Source organism: Watersipora subatra, chromosome 3, assembly GCF_963576615.1.
Source record: "Watersipora subatra chromosome 3, tzWatSuba1.1, whole genome shotgun sequence".
In the NCBI taxonomy this organism is placed as follows: domain Eukaryota; kingdom Metazoa; phylum Bryozoa; class Gymnolaemata; order Cheilostomatida; family Watersiporidae; genus Watersipora; species Watersipora subatra.
The window spans coordinates 5,111,919-5,126,375 of record NC_088710.1 but is presented as its reverse complement, the minus strand read 5'-3'; the positions used below and the strand labels follow the sequence as shown (position 1 = coordinate 5,126,375).

Below are 14,457 nucleotides of genomic sequence, written 5' to 3'. Positions count from 1 at the left end.
CTCGTTGACCATGGTGTGCTCCTTGGCTAACAACAATATTACACACTGCAGATTTTCAACCTACTCGTAACTGTTTCAGATGCTCCCCAAGCGGATAGCAAGGGTACAATAAGTTTTGTTGATATTGAATTCTTACTGAAGGCATTCCCCCTCTTTTATCAAATGTTGTGGGAACGCCTGCCCAGCTCTTTATATTGTTTTTATATCTTTTACCCTCCTAAATTCGTGTAAGTGTGCGTGTTTCAAAATGTAAAAAATGTAGTAGCTAGAAGTTCCTCTGTTCCTCCTAACCCTTTCCGTAATTGTGCTTTTCCTATATTCCGCCTCACTAGATTTCTTCTAATGCTCAATAATATATATTTTGATTAGTTTACTAACGAGTGATACTGCCTGTGTTTCTAGCCACTAACAATTGATCGAGTGGGGAGGTGTTTATGAGTTTTTAGCCCGTCTCTGGCCACATTCTTTGTTTAGATTTTTTGAAAGTAGGGTAGCCTATGGTATGCATAAATTACATGTACCAACTTTCAAAATTTTGGTCGCTAGAACACATTGACTTTTATAAAATGTACAAAATATTTACTATAATAAGAGCCGTCTCTATTCGTCAGTCTGCCCAAAGCTATGCTGATAGCGCTAGGAAAAAGATTGCCTTGCACAGGAATCGAACTCTTACAATTGTGGATATATTGATTGCACGTGATGGTCTCTCATGGCCTATGGGACTGCCACTGTGCTAGTTAGAATAATGACCAAAATGGGCTCGGCTTTATTTGAACAAACCGAAAAGCCTCGATGTACAAAAACACCAACAAGTTGACCTTAGCACTAGCGCCTTATCATGCAAGTCATGAAAAATTATGTACACATCAGTGAAGGAGATTTCCCAGCATGCTGCTGTACAAAAAGCTCTCATGACAAGCAACAACTCATATCACAATGTTTGATCTCGAGAGACTTGGTCGGAAAAGAGCTTCCTTTAGCTTCGTTTCGAACTTTTTGTTTAGCAGATTTCCTGCCTGACAGTCAGTAATGATAGTAAACTGGTTTCACGTTTATATCAAATACTGCGGCATATAAGTGGTTCTTTGTATCAATGTATTTGAATAATAGAGGCGAGTAGCTGAATCTTCACAGTAACAGTCGATCTGTCACCATGGTTGCAATAAAAGAATGTAGTCAACAGGATTCAAACCCCTGACATTCAGTTTTGTAGACCGAAAACATCGGAACACGTTGGGACATCGGAATATTTGTGCCGATACCTTTTCTCTATTTTTTTTGGCACACATGATGATCTCTCAGCAAACATTAGACTGCCTGGGTAGGAGTCCTGAATAATGTGAGGAATTTGTAGCGATGCATAGATATAGCTATCCTAAAAGTTGACTATACGCATTCCTACTCTCCCTGCATTCTTTATGTAAAAACACTATTTTCCAATCACGCTGATGGGCATTGCATATTTTTCACAAAAATTTTACATGAAAAACTGTTTTTAATGCTTTAATTCAGTTTTTATTAATATTTGCGTTGGAGGAGTTGCCTTGGACTACAGCAGCTAACATGCAAACAGGTTGGTGTACCCAAATCCTAAAAAGTGCACTGATAGCAGCAGTAAGGACATCTAATAGTAAAGCACTCTCTTTGTCACATCAAACCACAGGCTATTTCATCAGTGAAAACCTCAAAAAACTTTTATTATGATTACTTGTAAAATTTATTGTGAATTGCCGTTTTCAATTTTTTTCAAGCTTGCAAAATGCATTTATTGTCAACAGAATTAACTAAGGGAAAAAAGCTGCCAAAAGAGCTAGTAGCAATGCCATCAACAGAACTTGCTAAGACAAGGCACCATTATCAGCGTTGGTGAGAAGCATCGATGAGTGGAGTCAACTTTCGACGATAATCAGCAATAATGATCTAAGTCTATCCTAGTGATAGGCTTCATGATACGTCAGTGAGCTATTCTTTGGAAGACCTTTCTGAATCAAGGAGGAGAATTAGCTCAGAGGCGGCAAGTTGCCTCGAGTACACAATATTGGCCAATAATATTCTCCTTTCGTCAGGAAGTCTCCTTTTGATTACGCCACTTTGGTGAAGTGTAAAGCTCTTGATGAGCAGCCACTCGGCTTTACGAGTCAATTATTGGTCTACTTGCCCGCTGCCATTCTCGAGATTTGCTCTCAGTCAGCGGCTAAATGGTGAAACAGAAGTAACTTTCCGATGAGGGTCGCAGCTTATTGTTCTACATCGACAATCTTGCTATTGACAGCTCTCCAAATTGCCGACATGAAGGACACTTGTTAAGTGCTAGATGAGTCTGATAGAGGTCAACTCACTCACCTCTGTACTTTCTATTTTCATACTGGTTAGTGTGAGAAAGACAAGTGTCGAACATTGTATGATTACCAGTTCAAACCCTCGTCCTATTTTCAAATTTTCTTGGTTCTTTTGCTGGTATTTGTTCTAAATATTGATTTGCACCAAATATCTGTAAAAGCCCTCATTGTTGATCTAACTCCAGATTATTCATTTAACTTACAAGCCGTTTAGAAACTTTTCTGATGATCATTGATTTAGGCTGATAATACAGAGAATGTCTACCCAAATGTTATGAAAAGCATTGCTTGTCGCCGACACCTGTCAAGAGATCCGACAGGAGTAACAAACATCGACTTATGCCTTTGGGCTGACCGAGTGCAGAATTACAATGCATCCGCGGGACACTCTGGAATTGTGACTAGATAAGATGAAATAGCACAGTTTTTAACTAGAATGGAAGCGGCATCCATTTTACAATTCCCTAGTAAAGGAATGATCATAGAACAACATGGCCTTCTCACCGCTTTGATAATTTAATGTAAAACTAACTATTTGGCAATAGATTTACCATCACTAGAGCTGATTTACATGTTTTGTAACAAAGTAAACTAGCTTGTGTGTATCACAATGGCTAAGGTATTCCTTAAGTGGTTCATTTAAATGTGCAGTTCTGAGTCCTTCTGAAAATGGTGAAGTACGGCAAACGTAACAAATCTAAAAGGCCGAATAGAAACTACAATACTAGACAATATATATATATATATACATAAATAATATATATATATATATATATTATATCTGTGCAGAAGGCCTCGTATTTTTGATTGCTGCAAAAAAGTATAATGAAATAAAATAAAAATACGTTTTATCTATTTTGTTCAAACTTGTAGATTTGTCAGAAAATTTTTCTCTCCCAACCAAACAAAATTGGCTTGTCTATGTTTCAAAGTCAGCAATAATCTTCATTGCAAAACACTCATAAAAGTTGGGTATAGTAACATGTTGTGCAATGTTGCAGGTTCTGTCTCTCGGGACAGATGTCATACCAGAGTACAAGCTGCAGTCCCCTCACATGCACTGCTGCACCATTCTTCACTACTCACCTTTCAAGGCCATTTGGGACTGGCTTATTCTCATATTAGTTCTCTACACAGCCATAGTGACCCCTTATGTCGCTGCATTTCTCCTCCACAAAGAACCTGTTGAGTGGCAGAAGGGAATTACCACAGATCCCTTAGCCATCACCGACCTCATCGTTGACATTCTGTTTATCCTCGATATAATCATCAACTTTAGGACTACCTACGTGAATAAACACGAGGAAGTCGTCAGCCACCACGGCAAAATAGCTATTCACTATTTTAAAGGATGGTTCCTCGTAGATATGGTGGCAGCGATTCCTTTTGACCTGCTGCTTTTCAATTCGCAGTCTGATGATGTAAGTATGATGTCTATGAGGTTTTCAATGAAATCACCTTCGATTTCAAAGATCTTATTCTCAAGACAGCGCAATCATTTGATTAAAATCATTATTTTATTTTTGTACACACAACTTGCTGGTGCAACACTGTTTGGGGAAACAATCTTAAACAGGTAAGTAACGAATGCATTCTCGAGGTATAAGTGTCATACATGCATTGGTACTTAGGGTATGTAGCTCATCTTTTGGTCAGATGAGAGAAACCCATATAGAGATGGATAATTTTAGTTTAGCAATTATTTTTTATTTAATACAAACCTTTGTAAACTGTCTGGATAACGTCAGCACTCATTCAGTTGAAATATAAATGGAGACTCCTTACACTTTGTTTGACCAGTGCTAAGACAGGCGTTGATTCTTGTTCGTTTGCATGAAAATTCTTGAACTTTGTTTAATTTCTGCCACTTTTCGATGTACATGTATTCACAGACAACTACACTGATTGGGCTGCTAAAAACAGCTCGACTCCTGCGTCTAGTGAGGGTCGTTCGTAAATTAGACCGATATAGTGAATATGGTGGAGCGGTGCTCATCCTTATGATGGCTATATTCGCTCTCATCGCTCATTGGCTCGCCTGTATGTGGTACGCGATTGGCAATGGAGAGCGAACTAATAACGGACCAAAGATAGGATGGCTCGATATTCTCAGCGAACAGGTACGTGCAGATATTAAAAACTTATTCCATGAGTTCATTACTTCAGCTCGAAACCAACTCATTTGTCGTATGGCTGTTTTTGTGCACTTGATCGCCATTACTCATCTTTTAAGTTTTCTATTGCTAGGTCACAGATGTTTATGTCACTGTAACCTTAAACCATAACTGTCACGAACAACTTTTATCGTATTTCCTAGGTAAATCAGCCACGCTGATTCCGATTTTGTACTCAAAATAAAGATTGGTCCACTAACCTTCAAAGTCATTTAGGCTTTTTTAAAGCGTTTCAATATCCGTTTTGAAAACAACACAATCGGCATTACAAGCTCCGCCCATAAATATGTGACGAAACCTAGCTTTTTCAGGAACGGAAGTTAGGAATGTTTAGTCCGATTTAGAATAATAGAGATGGGTGTCTTAAAACCCATTATTATCTAAATCCAGCCTGTAAAATAATTTCAGTTTTTTATGAAAGGTATATAAGCTATTTAACATTGCTCGTAGCTTGTTACATGACGTTTAAATGGGCTGAACGCCGAGAAAAATGAGCTCAAAAAGCGCGGTTTTATCACAAGCTAGCGTTGTTATCGCACTTTTTTAAATATGCATTGCTAAATAGCTTATCTAACATTCAGAGAAGACTGATATTATTTTTAAGGCTGAATTTAGATATTAATGGATTTTAAAACACCCATCTCTATTATTCTAAATCGGTCTAAACATCCCTACGTAACTTCCGTTCCTAAAAAGCTAGGTTACGTCACGTATTTATGGGCGGAGCTTGTTATGCCGATCGTGTTGTTTTCGAGACCGATATTAAAACACTGTAAAAAAGCCTTCATTACTCTGAAAGTTAGTGGACTAATCTTTATTTTGAGTACAAAATCGGAATCAGCGTGTCTGATTTACCTAGCAAATACGATAAAAGTTGTTCGTGACAGTTATGGTTTAAGCTTAGTTATCAAATGCTCAAAAAATAAAAACCTTTGCAAGCAATCAGCAAAAACGTGTACATTTTATTGTAAATCTATGATAGCCTAACTAAAATCATAATGCAATAGAAGGCCTGGTTTTAATTGCTTTATAGTTTTAGATATCATTTTTATAATATTTTGGTAGCAGATGTTGTGAACTTAAGTCAAAACTACTATGTTTTAAATATAACAGTGCTAGGGATCTTTAAGGCATAGCTTAAAAATGATTATTTCGACATAAAACATAATTTCTGAATGTCCTCCACATTTCCCATGACTTGAATTGTACAATTGGTAGGTGACCTTCAATCTTAAAGTAAACAAACCAGACAAACAATTTGTGTTTTGTTTCCTTTCTGTGTTGATGTTATGCTATGAGAGAGCAACATGTGGAAGAGTGAGTTAGGAATTTTGGTTAGCTTTATCGGGTACACAATAAAAAGAAGGAAACAGAAAAAATTTGTTAGATTCTAGAAACCAACCTACATGATTCATATTTTGTACAGTTTGTCTATTAAGGCTGTCAAGGCTTTATGTTAATAACTGTGTTTCGGACTCGGAGTATGTCAGGTTCTAACAAATTTTCAATGAAACACTTTAGAACATCCGCAACCTACAAAGTTTGTGTTTTAAAAACTTTAAGACATTACTATTCTCTCCGCAGCCAATCGTGAATGACAAACGATTTTTCGGAAAAAAAGCGAGTTGTTGTTTAAATAAGACTTTCATTGCATTAGTTCTAGATCAGCTATGGCCAAATGGCAGATCTTGATCCAGATGTGGATCTCTGTAGTTTTTTTTGTGGATCTTCCAAGTTGGCTGTCAAAAACTATTTTTGAAGTATTTCTTTTTAAATTTGGTTTGAAAAAAATTTTTTTTTAACTCTTCTTGAAATTTTTGTAAATTCTTTGTTTTCAGTAATGAACTTTGGGAAAAACAATCATAGTACACGACTTACAAGTACTAATTTTCATAAACTTTAAGAGTCGCTGTAAGTAGCAAGAAACCGCGTTGCGATAGTATTGCGAAGTCAAAGCCCGCTCATGATTTTTCTCACTAATATCAGACATATTTATGACATCACAATCAATCAGTGATTTTAGTCAAATTATGTATATAAAAAAGTTTTTTTAAATCGTATTTGACGCTTTGTTGTAAGATGTACACAAATAATTGCATGTTTATGTTTAATAAAAAAAAATGCACATCTTTATCTCGTTGGGGATCTTTAATTTGTCAGATTTGGCTGTAGCGGATCATGAATAAAATCATTTGGCCTTATTCTAGATATTTGCCATGAAAAATCTGCTGTTTTCGTTTTTTTATTAAAATAAGTTATTGTAGATCAGTTTTACTGCTCAGGACTATAAGATAACCCTTAGTGTAATACAATTTTTGCCTAAAGTGAAATCTCTGGTTTGAACTGTTGCAGATAAAAGAACCATATAACGAGAGCGACATACATGGCACGTGGTCAGGACCGGACACAAACAGCAAATATATCACCGCTCTCTATTTCACCTTCAGTAGTTTAACAAGTGTCGGTTTTGGGAACATTGCTCCAAATACTAATGCTGAAAAGATATTCTCCATATGCTCTATGCTGATAGGATGTGAGTAGAGACAGGTTTATGTTTACACTGCTTGGCCCTTTCACTGTCAGATCGTCAGTCGCTCCTGCTAGAGTGCTAGCAGATAGATCTTAGTGTCTCAAGAACAATCATACTATTTTATAGAATATTACATAGGTGATTGCTTTAAATTCCTAAGCTTTCTGTTATAGTGTTCTACAAAGTTTTTAAATTGTAATTCGCTGTCTTGAAAGCAAACTAGCGTCCCAACGATTTGAGCAAAAAAAATATTTAACTTTTGTCAGGATTCAATAGAAATAAAATTAACAATAGAATTATTGACTAAAATAAAGTTACTTCTTTTAGAAAATAAATCAACTGTTTTAAACACATCTGCATTGTGATTGCAGTCATTATACAGTGGAACCTTGGTTCTCGAACATAATACGTTCTAGAAGGTTGTTCGAAAACCGAGTTGTTCGAAGTCCGAAACAAATATTCCCATTAAAATTAATTTATGTAAATTTTAATCTGTTTCAAGCCGAGAAAACAACTTCGGTAAAATACTTTTTGCACATTTTACACCATAAACTATACTGTATACTACATACTATAAATGAAAACGAGTAGACATAGATCGTGTTTATTTTTAATAAAAGATTTTCCATCTATGATGCCGAAAACAGAAAACAGAATGTAAACATTTCGTATCCTTTGCTCGTAAAACGTCGAAAACATTCTAGGTTAAGATATAATACTAAAAATTGCAGAAATTGATAATAAAACAGTAAAAAATACAACAGATCAGTTACATCAAAAATCGTATGAAAAAGAAAATATAAACAGCAATGGCATGCGTATTTCACATATTTGAAGGAGAATCTTTCTCCAAAACAATTTAGGGTAACTCGACTGGAGGAGTTGTCTCCTTAGCAAATTTCTTCCGGAAAGGGACGTCGTCCCAGATGGTTCCTTCTTCTTTGCTTGTCCTTTTGTTAACGAATGTTTCCATGCTGTTTCTGTTTAATTCTAATGCGCATGCTCCGGTTTGGTTGAGAACTGAATTTATGTTTGAGATACGAGACGAACAAATTTTTTTTTGGTCAAAACCAGTTGGCCGAGAACCGAAGCATTCGAGAACCGAGGTTCCACTGTAGTTAAATTTTATGTTAGGAAGAAAGGTTGTAACGACTTTTACTTGTCTTTCATAAGATTTAATTTATCTTTTAAAATTATTTTTTCAATAAGAATGCAATAACATTAACTAAAAAAAATTTAAGTAAATAGACTCATAAACATTTGTAGACATTCACTCTATTCACAGATATAACACTTCAACTGTTGTTATCTCCATGAAAAAAACTTTAATAAAAACAGAGTGATTGACATAGGAATTAATGGGTTCTTCTTCCTAGCTATTAAAGAGTGTTGAAATAATATCTAGCCCTAGAACTTTAGTTTATATTAGTGAGAACAGAAATGTTAAACTTAGTGAAACTCTCGTGATAAGGTTCTGGGGCTACCTTAAGAAAAATGTTAACTTCTCAAAATCGATGACGACAGTGTCTAGCGAAACCTTTAGAAAATGTTTGCGTCGCTAGGAGCTGAATGCATTGTTTGCGTCCCATAACAAAGAGAAGAGGTTGGAGCCCTAGACTGTGATTAAACAAAACAAAGCATCGGAGTAATTAACTTTATTGATTTAAGTCTGTTTACATGGCCACTTGCTAACTTCAACTTGTTTTCTTCGGCCCTGGGTAGACAAACTTAAATAGTGTCAGCATGTTGCAAACTGCTGGCAGTCTGCCATTTTAGGTTAGAACAGTCGTGATAGGTTATAAAACTTATATACAAACTTTTCGCCAACGTCTAAATATTATTCAATATATACGGCGATGTTAAAGGTGCAGCAAATTACTTGGTTATAAATGCAATAAACTTAATGAAAACTCAAAAGGGTTGCTGTCTACGTATGTTCTGTCTGTCTGTCTGTCTGTCTGTCTATGTATGTGCGTATAACTTTATATTAGCCTTTGTAATCATCAACCAAATACAGTGAAACTCGGATAACTCAAACTTCAAGGGACCGAGCAAAAGTGTTCGAATTATCAGAGCGTTCAAGTTAACAGAGCACTGTCACAAGTCCATGTATTTACTTATTTATTAGTAGATACATATACATATACAATCTATAATATATATCAAAAGCACAAATGGCTTGTTTCAAATTAAATGCTTCTAATGTAAAGTTTAAAACGTTTTTATCAAAAAGTATAGAGATTTTTCTATCACTTGAGATTGGTTCGTTGTTTGAGGTGATGTTATTGTCAGAACGTTTTTTTAGATTGACATTGGCAAAACTTGATCGTTGTTGAAATGCTCAAAAGAAAAGACATCTTTTTCTTTTGAGCGTTTTACCCGCGATCAATTTTGCCGATTTTTCTTGAAGTTTATGCAAAGATTACCTCACTTTACCTCGCTTCCGAAGGGCGATCGCTACGCGGATGTTTGGTATAAATCAAATTTCACCAAACCTTTAGAAAAGTCGTTGGCAAAACTATTTTGCCGATGGTGGTAATAACGACGCTTATGAATTACAAAAAGTTGAGGTTTACCTCTATGGCTTGGAATAAAGTGATTTTTTAAAGCGATAGCAACCGTTTCGGTAGTCGTTGGGCAAAAAACAGTTCGAACTAACAGTGTTGAGTTCGAGTTATATATAGCCATTTATCATGCGTGGGAACGGACCAAGCAAATCCATTCAAGTTAACCATGTGTTCGCTATATCCGAGGGCGAGTTATCCATGTTTCACTGTAACGTTCTTTATTACATGCAAAAAAAGACAGAAATCAGGAACTATTAAGTGAGTTGAACAAAAGTGTTTTAAAAGTTGGTAATCTAATAATATTGCGAAGGAGTCGGGATAGGGAATTGAAGCTGGTAACCGAAAGTTTATAAACGGAAACATACGATGGACTTTTGACTTTGTATGATAACCCATTTCGATGAACAAGATTTCTGTGAGTGGAAGTCATTACATTTGTAACGATGATACATTCTGTTACGACTCTCCATGTTATTCGCCGCGCAATCTTCTTGTGCCACTCGATGTATTACACATTGCGCTTTCGTTTTACGTTCCGTTTGTTTTCTGCAAAGCGTATTACGCACCAAACGATCAGCCAATATTAACATTGTAGCATAAATAGGAATTTAATTGAGGTATCATTCAACAAAATGCTCCGAAAAAAGAAGCATTCAATAGCAAACAATAAACAAGATAAAAACTTTCCTAAAGTGAGCCATAAATTTGACTTCTCTTAAAAAAATAGCGTTAGATATAGAGAGTAAGTATAACAGCAAATTAGTCAATGAAGAACATTTTTCGAAGAGCATCGTCGCACAAACGATGTCTCTGTAACCTTGGCAAAAACATTTCTGAGCCTGACGGCAAGCAATCAAGATGACTTGAGACATGCCAGTTGCAGAAAGCATTCTAAGGTTGAATGGATTCCTTTGTGGAAATAGAACTCAACATTTATTCCATTAAACATTGTTAATATCTACAATATCTACAGTACATTGTAGCTCTGATGTACGCTAGCATATTTGGCAACGTGAGCGCTATTATCCAGAGACTATACTCGGGGACAGCTAGATACCACAATGAGATGTCTCGCATCAAAGAGTTCATTAGGTTTCATCAGATACCTCATCCTCTGCGCCAGAGACTCGAGGAATATTTTCAGCACGCTTGGACTTACACCAATGGGATTGACATGAACATGGTAAGTAGTAATTATCATTTCAGTAAGTCATTCCTTAATCCTCTGAGGTTCGTTTGAGTCGGATAAAACTCACATTGATTGAAGTTCTCCTTTGAGGTCAGCAACATAAAATCAGCTACCTTCAAGTTGAAAAAAGGCTGCTCACCTAAAACAACCATAGAACTCTAGGCTAATGTCCAATGGCCACACCGTATTGCAGTGATGTCAGCGTTACTCCCGAGCTATATCGGTGACCGTCTGTGATAACATTGTTCACAATATCACAAACCCATCCGCATTTACATGTACATCAGTGAATAGTCTGCAAAGTAACGTTCTCCTTACACAATGAGCAGATGAAATACTAGTCCTATCATGAAGGAACATATAGATTAAGCAACCCGTGACAGCCCATCACTATCGCCAAAATTGGTGCACAGACTGTCGTGGATGCTCGGCAAAATATTGGAAAAGTTTGACATCTGCAATGTTTTCCGACATATCTTTATTGCTACGACAATTTCATCGGTTTACATTGCATATGGTCTACAAATAATAGCCGACAATCCCGAGATACGGCGATTCAAAGTGTAACGGCGATACAGGGTGTACCGGCGATACAGAGTGTACCGGCGATACAGCGTGTACCGGCGATACAGAGTGTGACGGCGATACAGATTGTGCCGGCGATACAGAGTGTACCAGCGATACAGAGTGTACAGGCGATACAGAGTGTACGGGCAATAACAGAGTGTACCGGCGATACAGAGTGTGCCGCTGTTAAAAGTGCATTGGTCAAAGAATTTTTAAAAGGTATCCAAGGTAATGAGTAAATTAATTTTTCATTATTGATGATTTACAAAGGCTCTGGTAGAGAAAGCAACCAATCACTCGGTAGAGGCGTGGACACACGAACATTTCTTTTTGTGAAAAGCTCCTTTCATGCCTTGCCAAAATCTTGATTAGTTACAGCTATTCACATTCCAACTTGGCCAATAGGATGCAGTCTGACTAAAAATGTCTACCTTTTCTCTCCTACAGTTGTGTGCAAACAGTTTCTTTACTATTTAAAACAACTAGTAAATCAAAGTACTACAAAAACACATATTAATTAATATTAATTTTACCACATAAATTTCACCACGTTAAATTTCACTGTCTCAATCCGTCAGAGTAAGATATATTTTACAAACCAACCGAGTGGAGAAAAGGTCATTGTGCTGACCTTGAACAAAAAAGGCCTGGCACATGTTTATAGCCACAAATTTTGTACAACTTATCATTATGTGTTTCACTCGAGACAATAGTGAGATCATCACAAGCTCGGTTGTAATGCCAATATCTCTAGCTAGGATTATACAGACCTAGAATATAAGTATATCTTAGCAAGCAGGCTTTTGCGCTGGAAATTTATACCAATATTTAAACTGCTATCATAGTGAGTAAATAATATAACGATGAATTTGAAAAAATGAATTTAAAAAAATGAATAAAAACATGAATAAAAAATGAATGAAAGTGAAATATTTATTAGTCTAAATATTAGTTGTAGAAAAGTAGCAAATTCTAGATTATCCATATTGTAATCTCTGTATTCTGAGAACAAATCTTTGATGGAGCTGAAATAATTATATGCAGCTATTTTTCGTTACATAAGAGAACCAGTTACTATATTTGCATTTACAACAATAAATTTCTCATGGTTTATTCTTTGAAGTCATTTTAAAGTCAGGGGAACTAAAACCAGGGACGGGGCTTCTTTAAACTGCAAGATAATAACAGTGGTTACAAAGATTAAAGAGCCAGAGGCTCAAAAAGTATTTTCCAATTTAAGTTTCCTAACCAAAGCAAAAGCTGTTTGTTTTTTGTTTGTTTGTTTTCATCTATAATATAACCACAAAAAAATAACATGAAGAGTGTTTCTAACAGTATAAAAAGACAAGAGAAATAGAAAAAAATGTCACTCCAGGGAAGGTGATGATGAGGTCTCTGTGCGCAATAGCAAGGCTAATCGAGGCGCCGGAACCTGCACCTGTTTGTGGAAATCTGGTTTTTAATTCATGTAAAAATATTTTATTCACAACCTTTTATGAGAGAGTTTTGATGAGGCATCTAGAGCTCTTTTACCAGAGCTGACCTCTAGTTTGGCTGCAGTTAACTTCTAATTCTGGCAACTATCCTCAAACAGGCCTCTAATGTTTGTTCATGGAGACTTCTTGTGGTGCTATAATATGTATGTCAAACTTCATAACAAATATTGCTATACAAAAAATATGATTTTGCAATCAGTCGATGTCCAACCTTCAATTGACCACAGAACTCAATGGGTAACACGCTGGTCAGTTAATTATAAATCATGTTTCCATGGCAACATGGAGTCCTTGCAGTAACATAGTATAGAAATAGGCTTTGTAAAGATTGGTAAAATATTTGTATTGAGCACTTCAACCTTATTACATGTTCACATGTGGAGATAATCATAGCATGCTGTTTTCATTGTAGCTTTTAGCTTTTGTTTTTATATCTGACCAACATGAGAATGACATTACTTTTTTCATAAGTTGTGATGCACTGAACTTTACAAATACATTTTATTTAGGAAATAAGAGTAAATATCCTGTCGATGACTAATGTTGTAAACTTGTCTAATGTCAGCAGAACATGCAATTCGTTTCTAATAATAGCATTGCGTTGTTCATTTGGAATTAGCTGAATTTGTCTACTATGTTTACAAGATCGAGTGCAAGACTCTGAGGCTTGCTTCATCTTGATAATAAGGTGGTAATATAATAAATAGATGCAACACACTGTTAAGAAGCAAAAATTGTATAAATGACTCGTCTTTATAAAGATATACCTGACACAAGACATAGTGTCTCATTATGTGAGTGGTTCACGAAGTTTGACTATGATATCCGCTTAGCTTTGTGCAAGCAGAGGCTACGCGGGCTGCTTTGTGAGTGTTGTTGTACAATGTAGTTGTGCAAAATGGCTTTGTGATCTTGGTTTGACATGTTAAAGTCCAATGCCAAGGCAACTTTGATAAGTGGAGAGATGCCCTGCCATCACTGGTGGCCTTTTTTGGAAATTAAACCCATTGTTTGTAGGTCAGGTGTTCTATATCACTAGAGTGCTTCATTGTAAAATGATGTTATGAACACTTAGTAACATCTCTTTGCTCTGCTTCCCCTACTGTCAAACTTTAGCATATGGGGGTTTGTCTGATATTCGCTTCATATGATAAAGAAAATATTTATATAGAAATATATTTTGTTTCATTTAATTTACTCTAACGCCAAAGATCAACAGCTAATACCTCAAGTAATTTTATGTAACATTGAAAATGCTTTATATAACTCTATGTGAAAATGTCAAATATTATTATAATGCAAAATTATTCTAATAAAGTGATAATCAGCAAAATAGTTTTTACTTTGCTCTAGTGATGTTGAACTGTAGATTAGGCAAGGTAAACTCGTCAGCAAAGTTAGTAGTAGAAGTAAGTGGAGTAACTTACCCTGACCTACAATATGCATAGTTAATGTTAATAGAAGTACGTGGAGTAACTTACCCTGACCTACAATATGCATAGTTAATGTTAATAGAAGTACGTGGAGTAACTTACCCTGACCTACAATATGCATAGTTAATGTTAATAGAAGTACGTGGAGTAACTTACCCT

The 14,457-nt window shown here is 35.9% G+C and overlaps 1 protein-coding gene across 1 annotated transcript in view; it reads left to right on the top strand.

Moving 5' to 3' along the window:
* Positions 1–14,457, top strand: part of LOC137391314 (potassium voltage-gated channel subfamily H member 6-like) — a 48,125-nt gene that overhangs the window by 597 nt on the left and 33,071 nt on the right. The window contains exons 2-6 of the mRNA XM_068077743.1: positions 80–103; positions 3,344–3,763; positions 4,235–4,462; positions 6,869–7,049; positions 10,597–10,796. Of these exons, the coding sequence (XP_067933844.1) occupies positions 80–103; positions 3,344–3,763; positions 4,235–4,462; positions 6,869–7,049; positions 10,597–10,796 (1,053 nt within the window). The remainder of the gene's footprint in view (positions 1–79; positions 104–3,343; positions 3,764–4,234; positions 4,463–6,868; positions 7,050–10,596; positions 10,797–14,457) is intronic.